This window comes from Mus musculus, chromosome 9, assembly GCF_000001635.26.
Source record: "Mus musculus strain C57BL/6J chromosome 9, GRCm38.p6 C57BL/6J".
Taxonomy (NCBI): Eukaryota; Metazoa; Chordata; class Mammalia; order Rodentia; family Muridae; genus Mus; species Mus musculus.
Genome location: NC_000075.6, coordinates 106,202,412 through 106,215,600, shown reverse-complemented (window position 1 = coordinate 106,215,600; position 13,189 = coordinate 106,202,412). Strand labels below are relative to the sequence as shown.

The 13,189-nt window shown below is 52.5% G+C and overlaps 1 protein-coding gene across 1 annotated transcript; it reads right to left on the bottom strand.

Annotated features, from left to right (window-relative positions):
- Positions 1 to 213: 213 nt before the first annotated feature.
- On the bottom strand, positions 214 to 12,493 carry Twf2 (twinfilin actin binding protein 2). The gene is made up of 9 exons (NM_011876.3): positions 12,317 to 12,493; positions 8,635 to 8,712; positions 3,704 to 3,882; positions 3,250 to 3,345; positions 2,765 to 2,869; positions 2,538 to 2,663; positions 1,350 to 1,500; positions 1,124 to 1,245; positions 214 to 773 (listed from the first exon to the last, which is right to left on the bottom strand). Exons 1-9 carry the CDS (start codon positions 12,339 to 12,341, stop codon positions 606 to 608), a joined length of 1,050 nt encoding a protein of 349 aa, NP_036006.1. The 5' UTR covers positions 12,342 to 12,493; the 3' UTR covers positions 214 to 605.
- Between the last annotated feature and the right edge of the window lie 696 nt (positions 12,494 to 13,189).

Genomic DNA, 13,189 nt, shown 5'->3' with positions numbered 1-13,189 from the left:
GCTATGCTGCTCAGGTTGGGCTCAAACTACCACTTTTTTAAGCCGCTGAGTTTGTGGTAACTTGTCACATCAACCACAGGAAACAGAGACACCCAGATCTTCATAACCTCATGGGTAGGGCTTCTGTCCTTACACTCAAAGCATGCCACACACCTGAGGCCAGGAGTCCATCAGACCCCCTCTGAACGGGGAAAGGCACCCAGGCTCAGTATTGATTTAAAAATATTTTATTCTTTACAAAATACAGCATTCAACCATCCCTTCCTGTGACATCTGGCCCCTGCCAACCGTCCCCACCCACTGTAGCCAAAGGCTTTTGGGCTGGGCTGCAACCACAGCACGAAATTTTCTGGAGGCTAGGTTTGTGCCAAGGTGGGGTTTCGCCAGCCACCCTGTACACACAGATGAGAGGCAGGGACAGTGACAGGGCAAGGTCACACAGTGCTGGTCCAGAGGCAGGCCCTCAGATATGGTCAGCCACCTGCCCTCCTTGTCCCACAGGAAAGCAATTCCTTAGAGCCCAGGCTGGGGAGGAAGGAAGTCCAGGGGTGGCAGAGTGGCAACCCTGTAGTCCACGTGCCCGGCCCTGTTCCCAGTCCAGACACCTAGCTGTCTTCCCCGTTCTCCCCGGGGCCCCGGATGAGGCGCTTGTGGCCCCGCTTGCCCCCGGGGCCTTTGGGCTTGGCGAACGCCTGCTTGAACGCGTGTTGCTTGGGATGTACCTCGTCATAGAGGAACTCAGCTGTCAGCTCTGCTCCATCGCCGATCTCAATCTGCATGGGTCAAGACAGAAGTCACCACTATATCCAGGGCCCAACACATACCACTCTCAGGGAAACCCCACTTCTGGAGTCACTCTTGATATCTGTCTTCTCTTAGGTAACCGCAGGATCTACAATGCAGGGTCTGTTACCCCACTGGCCTGAGTCACCTTCTCCTAGCCCCATCCCCACCAGACCTAGGAAAAGGAGGTGGTAAGGCAGTCAAGCCTTGGGCTTATGTGTGCCTTGGTTTGCCCTGGGCCTTAGGCTTTCCACCCATCCAATACTGCAGCAGTGAGTCTTGCAAGAACATAGGACTCCAGTGGAGAGTAGAGTGCTGGGACCCTGGGAACAGGCCGTACCTTCTTAGCTATCTCCAGCTGGAAGTCTTGCTCTACGGAGTCAAGGAGGCGGCTCTTGCAGCTGGAGTAGAGCATCCGCTCCTTGATGCTGCACTTGTACCCGGGCATGGAGTAGATGAACACTGGAGGGGATGACGTGGTGAGGTACCTGCAGACCTCCCCTAGCAGGCCCAAGCAGTGGCTTGTCATTGCTGCTCCCTGCCCAGTCCCTGTCATGGCTACTCACCCACAGATTCAAGGGCATCACCCTCATGAGTATGCTTGTATAGGAAGAAGTGGTAGCGGGCAGCATCTCGAGGAATCCGTGAGGGCAGCTGGGCCACATTTGTGGGTTCTGTGTGTACCAGCTCGATGGTCTCCCGTTCCAGGTCCAGCTTCTGAGGAGGAGCAGGGGAGGTATGAGGGTGCCAGTGTACCCATAAGGAAGCAGGATTGTTGGGCGGGTAAGAGTGTTTGGGGTCCCCATCTCTAGGGTCCCCTTCTCAAGGCTGGACCTCATCAGACTGCGGGGCTTATTCTAAAGAGTCCCTCCAGCCCCAACTCTGCCCCTTTTGAGGATTCTGCTAAAAAAAAGAAGCTCCCACTGAGATCCCTGTCTGAGGTGTCGTGGGGGGCCTTGACTTCAGCAAGGCACTGCCACAGGTTGACTGTCAAGAGACAAAGCCCCAGGAAAGTGTTGAGAAGGGAAAGGCATTCTGGGGCAGAAGGACTCTACCTGGGAAAGAGAAAACTCAAAAGAGCTACAGAGGAACTCTGGGATAGGACAGGGTCAGTCCTGAGGGCCAGTGTAAACCATGGTGTCTATATGTTGTAAAGATGTATAGGGCCACACGCTTAGAGGGTATCTATTGTGATTAAGACCTGGGGGCAGGCAGAGGAGAAGAGAATAGTATTATCTTTTTTTTTTTTTTCCAAGACAGGATTTCTCTGTGTTGTCCTGGCTGTCCTGGAACTCATTCTATAGACCAGGTTGGCCTCAAACTCAAAGATCCTCCTGCTTCTGCCTCTTAAAAGGCATGCCCAACCATGCATGGCTTCAATTTTTTTTTTTTAAGAAAAAATTGAAACAGGGTCTGGTATAGATTAGGTTGACCTTGAACACGCTATGTATGGATGACTTTTGAGTTTCTGACCCTCTTGCCTCTGCCCCCAGAATACAGAGATTACAGGTGTGTGCCACCACACCCGGCTTTTTGTGCTACTGCTGAGAATCAAATACAGAGTCTGGTGTATACCAGGCAAGCACTCTACCAACTGAGCTACAACATCCCAAGTCTAGGAACAATGTGGATTAGCAGAACAGCCCAGGAGACGGGGATAGGACTCTGTGCCCACTTGCAAATACGTGTAACCAGGAAACAGGAGGAGCCCACAGTGCCTAGTTCGTGTGTGCTGGGCACGGCTGTGTACCCACCAGCTGGATATAGTTGACCGTCTTCTGTTTGAGTTGCTGAAGTGCCCTCTGGGCCTCAGGCTGCAGAGGGAAGGCCAGGCCCTGCAGCGTCTGGTGTTTACTTTCCACGCTGATCTCAGTCTTCACCTGGGGGTGGGGCAGTCATGAAGAAAACCTTTATCTATCCGTAGGCGGTTGTAGCCTACCAAGTTTAGGATCTCCCAACCCACATCATCCCGGGCACGCACCTCATTGATTCGGATCTGCTGGAGTTCTCTCTCGGCAGAAGTCAGTGGGGCAGGTGCGGCACACGATGACAGGTGCTTCTGGTACCCAGCCAAGGAGAGGTCATCCTGTGGGGGAGGGGCAGAGGTGTGAGTGGATACCCTGGGCGGGCGGGCAGACAGAAGCCTGCTGTGCATCTCAGCCTGCAGCTGCTAGACTCCCCATCCTCCCATTTCTTTTATTTGAGACAGAATCTTATGTAGCTCTCAAGCTACATAAGCTGCCAACAGTGACCCTGAACTGCCAGCACTCTCGGCTGTCTCCACTTCCGGAGTACTGAGAGTCAAACCAGGGTTTTATGCATGTCAGGCAAACGCGGTATCAGCTATGTATGGTACATCCCTGTGCCCGGCCCTCCTATATCACCCTGAGCCTGGCACTGAGTTGCCGTGACCCTCACACAATGCCTCACCCTCTGGTCCCCATTCCTTATTCTGGCTTGACTAACCTTTACTGTCCCGAAGAGCTCATCCTTGATGTGGCCGCCTCCAAACTCCTTCTTCACGGTGGCGCGTGTGGCTGCATATAGCATCTTCAGCCGCACCTGAGATGGGGCAAACTGTGAGGACCTATGGGCCAAGCTGCTGCTCCAGGAGCCAACTGTGGAGCCCCGGAAGAGGGAGGCAGGGCTGACGGAAGCAGGTTATTGCACTGCGCCCAGTAGGGGGCGCAGCGAAGCTATATGAGGCAGCTTTAGCCAGCAGGGGGAGCCTCCACCCAGCTCAAACTCAGCGCGGAGTCGGGCTGACTGTACTGAGAGCCCACCGCAAGGCTCTGCAGGGTTTGGGGCAGAACCTAGCATCCCTTCCCTTGCCTCTTTAGGCCAGAATCTCTCGTCTGTTCTCCCCACTTCCCACCGGCCCCGGTGCAGGGTTGATGGGCAACGATCCCTAGAGACTCACCGGCGAATTGTCAGGTGACCAGGCCAGGAAAAGCCACTCGAAACCCTGAGCATTCTGCGAATCAAGTCGGAAGAGGAGGTAGCAGGGCTCTTGGGCGTCTAGCAGTGGCAGCACAGCCCGGTCGTAGTCCTGGTCCCAGCGTCCCACTGGCTCCTGTGAGGCACCCAGCACGAGCTGTTCTGGGGGCAGAGGCCGGGTGAGCCCACGTGGCACATCCCACATTCTCCTCTGCCCATGGACCTATGATCTCTGGATGTAGCTTTCTGAGTTACTTGGCCACTTCAACCCTCTTTCTTGCCCCAGACCCTTCAAATCCCCAAAGTTAAGAAGCAGAATTGCCGAGGGATGAATATGAATCAGTGAATTAGGCTACGTGTCCCAGCTATGGGTGGCTCCCTTTGTACACCCCCACACCTGCTAAGGCTTGTATTCATGCACACTTAAGCACTTGTGCATACACAAGCACACAAAGGAACCCAGCTGTGTGCTCACCGCCAGCAACAATGCGGTCCTCTCAAAGAACTCCTACACAGGGAGCAGCTAGCTGCAAGGTACAATCTTAACTGTACGACTTCCTGCTCTCACCTCACTCAGCGCCTGGCTCCACCAAGCCCCTCTGAGGACAAAGTGCTAAGCAAGAGGCTGCCACCCCCAGCTTCAGCCCTCTACCCCAAAGTAAAAAAGCAATAGTAGCCAACTTTTTTTTTTTCAACTTTTTTCTTTTTTTTTTTTTAATGCCAGGATTTTACTATGTGGCCTCAGTTGATGCTGAACTCCTAACCTTCCTGCAGCAGCCTCTTGAGGGCTTGAGGGTTGCCTGCGTGCACCACCACAAACAGCCTCTGCTTTTCTTTTGCTTGCTTGCTTGCTGTCTGAGACAGGATCTCATGCTGTGCAGACAGGCCTAGAACTGTGCTGGAGGAAGACCTTGAACTTTTTTTTTTTTTTGGTTTTTCGAAACAAGGTTTCTCTGTGTAGCTCTGGCTGTCCTGGAACTCACTCTGTAGACCAGGCTGGCCTCGAACTCAGAAATCTGCCTGCCTCTGCCTCCCGAGTGCTGGGATTAAAGGCGTGTGCCACCACGACCTTGAACTTCTGATCCTCAGAGCTCTACCTCCTGAATGCTGGCGTTCCTTCCATTCATGTACCACCAATTCCACTTTATGGAGTCCTAAGGAGCAAATCCAGGGCCTTGTGCACACCAGTCAAGCACTCTACCAACTGAGTTACAATCCTAGACCCTTGTGGTTATTTTTTGATACAATTTTGCTATATAGCCCAGCCTATCTTCAGACTTCCAATCCTGCCTCAGCTTTCCTGGTGCTGGAAATATAGGAGTATATCACTCGGTTGAGCTAACAACCAACATTATTATTATTATTATCATCATCATCATCTATATATATATATGACATATATAACTATGGGTACATGCATACCACAGTGTATATGCATAAGTCAATAGATAACTTTCAGGGCTCAGTCCACTGTAAGTTCCAGGGACTAAACTCAGGTTGTTTGTTAGGTTTGGGCAGCAAATACTTTTACCTAAGTCATCTTGCTGGCCAGTCTGGATCTGAGAGGCCTACCCTGTCTCTGGCCAAGTAGGTCATCCAACCCCAGTTCCAGGCTGAGACCTCATCTGGACACCATACATGTCCTTGGCCACACAGACCAACCCAGAGGAAGAACTGGGCAAAACAGTGATCCCAGGTGGACCTTGCGGGGCCAGCACTTCACCGGCCAGCACTTCACGGGGCCCTTTTGACAGGGCAAATAACCTAGCTGCCCAAGCCTCCACGTGCAAAGCTACCAGCCTCACCACCTCTGCAGGCCTTGGCTTCCTTCCCTGCCTGCCCAGAACCCAGATGGGAAACAGTGTTGAAAGCCAGCAGCTTTAGGCTGGGGAAGTTGGGGAAGAAGGCCAAATGCTGTCAGATTTTTTTTTTTTTCTTTTTTTCTTTTTTGAGACAGGGTTTCTCTGTATAGCCCTGGCTGTCCTGGAACTCACTCTGTAGACCAGGCTGGCCTCAAACTCAGAAATCCGCCTGCCTCTGCCTCCCGAGTGCTGGGATGTTGTTCATATTTGTAAAGTTTTTACTTTCTTATGTTATGAGTATTTTGCCTAGAGCTACATATGTGTATCATGTGTGTGTCTGGTACCCAGGGAGCTCAGAAGGTGGCATTGGATCCCCTAGAAATGATGTTACAGACAGTTGTGAAGCACCAGGTCAATCCTGGAACCCGAATGTGGGTCTTCTCCAAGAGCAGCAAATGCTCATAACCCCTGAGCCATCTCTCCAGCCTTTTGTTCACATTTTACAGCCAGAATGTTTGGGACAGGTGAGATAGCTCAGAGGGTAAAGATGCTTATCAGCAAGCTGGAGGATGTGAGCTCAATGCCAAAGAGCCACATGGTCAAAGCTGTTCTCTGATCCTCTCTCTCTCTCTAAGTTTAAAAATAAACCAGAATTTTATTTTATTTTTTGGTATCATGTAGCCCAGGCTGGCTCCTGACTTACTATACAGCCAAGAATGACCTTGAACCATCTGATTCTTCCACCTGTACCTCCCAAGGCTTCATTTTTATATTTGGATACAAGTTTCTATAGTCTTGGCTGGCTTCCTCCTGTCTCAACCCTCTCCAATGCTGGGATTATAGGCCTATACCATCATGCCAAGCTATAATAGGAATCTTACATAAGGAGTGTTTCTTGGGGCTGGAGAGATGGCTCAACTGAAAGCACTTGTTGATCTCCCAGAGGACCTGGGTTTGGTCCCCAGAACCTGTGTCAGGCAGCTCACAACTGCCTGTGACTCCAGTACCAATAATGTCCTCTCTCGGCCTCCGTAAGTCCTACATACACAAGCACGTACCCCCACACAGACACAGATGACACACACATAGTTTTCTGTTGTGGTGGTTGTCTAAAAGCAAATTTATAATTTAATTTCTTTAGAAAAATCAGGAGTGCCGGGCATGGTGGCACACACCTTTAATCCCAGCACTCGGGAGGCAGAGGCAAGTAGATTTCTGAGTTCGAGGCCAGCCTGGTCTACAGAGTGAGTTCCAGGACAACCAGGGCTATACAGAGAAACCCTGTCTTGAAAAACAAAACAAAAGAAAACAAAACAAAAAACGAAACAAAACAAAACAAAAATCAGGAGCTCCACCCACATTCATCTAGACCATAGGCCCCTACCCCAGGCATTCCTGGGTTCCCCAACGCTTGGAATGCAGTACTAGAGTGAGTCTACTTAGAGATCCCTTACGCTTCTGGGAACCACCTACGAGGGGTACCTTTCCTGGGAGGTTAACGGGCAGGGCTGAAATGGGAGGCCAATGAGCTCAACTGTCTCTTTAAGGGTGGGGAGTCCCAGGAGACCTCTATTTATCACCTCCCATAATGACCCCTACCCAGCCTCTGAGGACATCTGGATTTGAGGAGCCTGGACAAGGCCCAGCTTAGCTGTGGCCTGAAAGCCTGTGGTGGATTCTGAGTCTGGCAGGGCCTGCTAAGTAAACATATCACTAGGCTCATTCAGGGAGTCCAGTGCCAAAGGGCTCGTGACAGCGTGACTACTGAGAAGGCTGAAGGACCCTTGGAGGGTCTGGCCCACACCTACTCCCAGACTCTGTACCACTCCCTGCTGAGGCCGTCACTGGCAGAGGGGAGAGGGACCCCTTGTCTTCCCATCATTCAGCCTCAGACGGATCCCCTGCCTCCTTGAATAGTTCTACTTCAAGCCCTGGCTCAAGCCCCACACCCTCAGACTACCTGGTAAGAACGCAGGGGCAGCTCAAGGCCCTGTCAAGCATGGTGTCACTCTAGCCTGCTCTGAGAATGAGCAAGACATAGCTTTTTCTTCCCATTCTGGGGACATCTACTATGGGAAGGTCCATGGTATCTCAGTCCTCCTACAGCCAGCAGCCAAGCCAGGTCCAGCCAGGCCCAATCTGCTGACCACACACACACAACATATACACATACAACACACACACACTCACCTCATACCACATGCATACCCACCACGCACACACACCACATACATACACTCACCACACACACATATACCACACACATACAAAACTCACCACACACCACATATACACACTCACCACACACATACTCACCTCCCCACACACCACACACATACAACACACATACCACATACACACACTCACCACATATACCACACACATACAAAACTCACTACACACCACATATACACACTCACCATACACACATACTCACCTCCCCACACACCACACACATACAACACACACACCACATACACACACACATACACACCACACACACATACCACACACATACATCATACTCACCACACACCACATATACACATACCAAACACACATACCTCCCCACACACCACACACATACATGACACACATACCACACCATACACACACATACCACACATATACAACACACTCACCACACACCACATATACACATACTCACCACACACACTCACCTCCCCATACACCACACACATACATGACACACATACCACACCACATACACACACACTCACCACACACATAGAACACACACACCACATACACATACCACCCACCCCCCAGACACAAAACATACATATAGTAGGGCTCACTGGACCCTTACCACATATCTAGCCCGATACTCTGACAAGGCTCATCTCAAACGCCACACAGCCTCAGGCTGAGGTTAGACAGAACTGCAGGAAGGACTCTGTACAACAGGGTGCCCTCTACCCCCACTGCAGGACCCCAATGAGACCTCTCTGTGAAAGGCCTCATTACATTCTCAGATGCAGAGACTGAGGTCTGGGAGGGGCTGAAAGGAAGCTGATACCCAGCTCTCCTATCCCCAGAAGTGACTGGGTTCGGCCTCCATTCCATGCCCCAGCCCGTGGGGGACACTCACCGTCCTCAATGATGACTTTGATAAGTCGGATGGAGCCAGCCCGGGCCTTGGCAAAGAATTCCTTTAGCTCTTCAGTGGCTATAAGCACAAGAAACATAGTTGTTGTTGGTGAGCAAGCAGGCAGAGTGGGCAGGGAAGAGTTTGGGTCTGCTGGTGTCCTGTGGGGTCTGGTGGTAGCCAGGCTGGGAAGTGGGTTAAATATGGTTTCCCCATGTGACTGGAACCTGAGATGGCCACTGAACATAAGCTCCCAAATTTAGCTAGCAGGAGTGGCAGGCGGTGGCCTGCTGGCCGGGATAGCTCTGATGACAGGAAGGACAGCCCACTTGAAGATGGACCAGTTTCTAAGACAAGACAAGCTTGCCAGAATGAAGGGCACTCACTTGTCCCTGGACACTAGGATGATCTAGCAGTGACTCAACACCCACTCAGCTGGTCAATCTAAGTGGACTGAGTCTCATCTAGAGAGTCAAACAAAGACACACATACACACCCACACATACAAGCATGCACAAGTGTATACACACACACACACATGCACAGATACAATCCTGGATTGCCAACACAAATACAGGCAGCAGACATAGCTGCAAAGTATGACTACACCATGTGTACAGGCAAGATAAACAAAATATAGAGACATAAATTTGCACGTCACATGAATGTACTCGTAGTTCAAGCCCCCAGTCAGTCTGTACCAAAACAGGGGCTACCAGCCCCAACACAGCCCTATCAAGAGGCAAGACCGCCTCAGACCTCAGGCAGTAAGGAAGGCTACCAGGAGGAGGAGTGGTGCTGAGGAAGAAGCCTCCATCTTGGAATTTGGGCATCAGAGATGGAAGGTGACTAATGACCAAGGACACGGTGCCAAGGTGAGGACCATGGCCACAGCTCGAGGACCATGAGTCATCTCAGCTCTCCTAATGGTGATAGAGAGGGAAGACACAGTCCAAGTGTGTAAGGGACCTGCTTGGAGCCTCTGGGTGAGTGTGACCTTGGGGCTGCCAGGGGTCAGAAGAACCCCGGCAAAAACACAGTTGGAGAATTGAGATCACAGGGTATTTATAGGGCTTGGATTGGGCAGCTGATGGGCAGCTTAGGGGCGGGGTGGAGGGGCTTTAGGTAAACAAACTCTTAGTCTGTCCTCAGGTGCTCCCCGCTCCCTGCAGAGTGACCTTATGCTTGAACCTTAGGCACGAAGGTCACTGTGTGGCCAGGGGCCTAGCAGCTTAACAATTCCTTGGGGACAGAAGCATGGCTTGGTACCGTACACAAGGGGACGTAGCCCCACTGGGTATGCACAAATGATTTTTTTGTTTTGTTTTGGTTTTTTTTTTTATTTTTTTGAGACAGGGTTTCTCTGTGTAGCCCTGGCTGTCCTGGAACACACTCTGTAGTCCAGGCTGGCCTTGAACTCAGAAATCCGCCTGCCTCTGCCTCCCGAGTGCTGGGATCAAAGGCATGCACCACCACTGCTCGGCATGCACAACTGATTAACTCTATGAGTAGAAGCCTGAAGCTTTAAGCCTGATCTTTGGGGCCCCAGCTCCCCTTAGCTGTGTGACCCCTGACCTCTCTGAACCTGAACCTCATCTATAAAACACAGCTAATTCCCTCAAACTCAGAGGCCTGTGGTGTGTGGGAGAAAGAGCTGAGGAACTGGACTTTGCTGACATTTTTAAAAAAATCTTAAGGGAGCTGTGTTTTACTGATCCTCCTACCTGCCTAGACCTTGAGAGAGAGAGAGAGAGAGAGAGAGAGAGAGAGAGAGAGAGAGAGAGAGGCTAAGAAGCTCCCCAGAGGAAGAGGCAGACAAGCCCCTTCTACTGTTACCAGGGCATACTGAAAAGCCAGCAGGGAAAGTGACATCTCTTCCTACCCCACCCCAATGTCTCCCCAGTCACCATCAATAATCTAGAGGCCAGGCCTGGGACATCTGAGCCTCCTTCATCAAAGATTCATGCCTCCCCGCCCCCACCTTGCCCACCTCCAACTCTAGCAAGCCTCAGGTTACTGTCCCTCTTGGGCCCCACTCTGAGGTCAGCAGGCCTACACCTATGGCCTGGCCAAGGCTGGCACCTGATCCTCCATGGTGGTCTTTCTTGCCACTTCCAGCAGGCACAAAAGAAGGTGCACATCCTCATAGGCAGGAGACTGGGAGGCTCCCCTGGGCAGGCCTGTCTCACTTCATAGGGAATGAAGGGATAGGGCAGAGCCTTGGCCACAGGATCTGTAAGCAGTGTGTGTGTGTGTGTGTGTGTGTGTGTGTAAAACTTCGTAGCACCTCCTCCCTCTTGGAGATAGCAGCTCAGACCAGACAAAGAGGAAGGAAGGGGCAGGCCAGGCAGCAGTTTACCCTGACAGTTCCCCTCTTTGGGGCTGACTCAAGAAACCTGCTCCTCCATCTCTAGGAGAGGCTGGCCCACCTGTGGGTGGCCAGGCTTGATCCAGGTCCCTGCATGCTCAGGACAAACAGGATGGGGATGGGCTAGGGCAGGGAAAGTCTCTTGGCTTGTCCATCCACCAAGCAGCCACAACCGCAGGCAGGGATTCCGGCAGTCAGGCTGGTCGATGGTGGTAGCCCTGGTCAGGGAATCATGATGTGGTGGTAGGAGTGGCTGATGGCCAAACCAACAAGCTGTCTGGGCAAGCAGCCTGGCCTTCCCTACTGGCCAGGGAAGCAGCCCTTCCAGGCCCATAACAAATGGGGACAAAATACCTGGCTCCCAGCTATTGCTTCTTTCTTAAGTCTCTCCAAGGAGGAAACTGGGGCCCTGGAGGGGGGCTATGGGTGTCACGCCCTGGGCTGTAGAAGCTTCCTGTAGATGAGGGTGGAGGCAGGAGCTCCCCTATAAAGTCTGAATCCTGACCCGTTCCCCTGCTTCCAGCTTGAAGTTGGGACTTTGCAGGCCTGGCTGGAGCAGCGATAGAGAGATCACAATGGAAAAGGGAAGAAGTCAGAGGCCAAGGTCAGATGTGCAGTTCTCCCCATTCTACTTAAGAAGGAGGGCTCCATTCCAGCTTCTGTCCAACCTAGTCTGCAAGAGTCTAGGGGTCCTGAAAGGAGAAAAGGTCAGGCTACCCTCTCCACACATACACATAAGCCCATGTCAGTCATAAGACACCCATGCAAACACCCATGCTAACACACACATACTGAGATGTGCCTGAACTGTGCACACATGCAGATACCCACAGTTTCTGTGCGTGCAGCCAGGAAACACTGATGTCTGAGATGGAACCTAGAGTGTCCAAAACCAGCCACTAGTGCATGCACACGAAGAAGCCTGGACAGGCATAACCAAGTCTCATCCAGATGTGCACATACTGGACTGTATACAGAGAACATGTGTACACCCATGTACACTTTTCCAGATGTGCACATCCGGGTACACCCCACCTCCAGAAAAGAACAAAAATACCCAGACCAGTATACACAGGCACATCCGCCCCCAGTTGGGTACACAAGATACTTCCACCCTCGCTGTGTGCATCCATGTGCACCCACTCCCAGCTATGTACAACAGTCTGTTCTGCCCCAAGACGTGTCCATCCCAGGGACTCGCGGTTGCAAAAGAGAACAGGAAGCTTCCCAGGAGGGTACAAGGAAGAGAAGGATGAAGGGACCTAGCGCGGAGAACCAGCGCGGCGGAGCCCCTGTCCGCCCTCCATCCGCCCTCACCGTGGATGCCGGTCTGGTGCGCCATGGCTCAGCTTTCGGCTCGCCCGTGCCGTCGGAGTTCTCCTCTTGGTCCTGGCCCGGCTCGACTCGGCTCGCCTGGACCCAGAGCTCCGGAGGATGTGGCGACGGCACCGAGCCTCGCGCAGCTTCCCGGGCGGTGCCGCAGGACCCGCCCCCAGCGCGCCCCGCCCCCGGAGGGCGAGGCCGGCAGAGGCGGGCATTGGTGCCGCGCGTGCGCGCAGCGGGCGCCGGGGTCCGGATGGCCCAGTGCCCGGCCGCTACCACCTTCATGGCCAAGAAGGGGCCCCAAGGGATTGTGTGGGTGGTCCCTTGTAGGCCAGGATCCTGGAGGTCTGTGGGCGGATCCGCACTTGGGCGTGGGAGGGGCTGTGAGCTTGCCGCGGAGGAGGTTTGAGAGTGAGGGCCGATCCAGGCGTACCCGTTTGTGATGGTGAGGTGATCTCAGTGTAGGTGGGCACGCGCTCGTGTGTGGTCGTGAGTGTGAGTGTGTGTGTGTGTATGTGTGTGTGTGTGTGTGTGTGTGTGTGTGTGTGTGTGTGTGTGTGTGTGTGTGTGTGTGTGTGTGTACTGATTTCCTACCAGTCATCAGGTGCACGGTGTCTGGAGCCCAACGCTGAGAAAGTGAATGGCCATAGGAGGAAATGAATTTTGGAAGGAATACGGTAGGAGAGACCGAGGTGACCTAACAAGGCTGAGGAAAGTTTTCCAAAAAGACGGTGCATGTGCTAAGTGTGACCCAGTGGTGGAAGGACTGGAAGTCAACCTGAGGAACTTCCCAATTCCTAATGACCTTGCCTCTATTCCCAGCAGCCTTTCCTACTGCTCTTACAGACTAACGGCCGAATAGCAGCT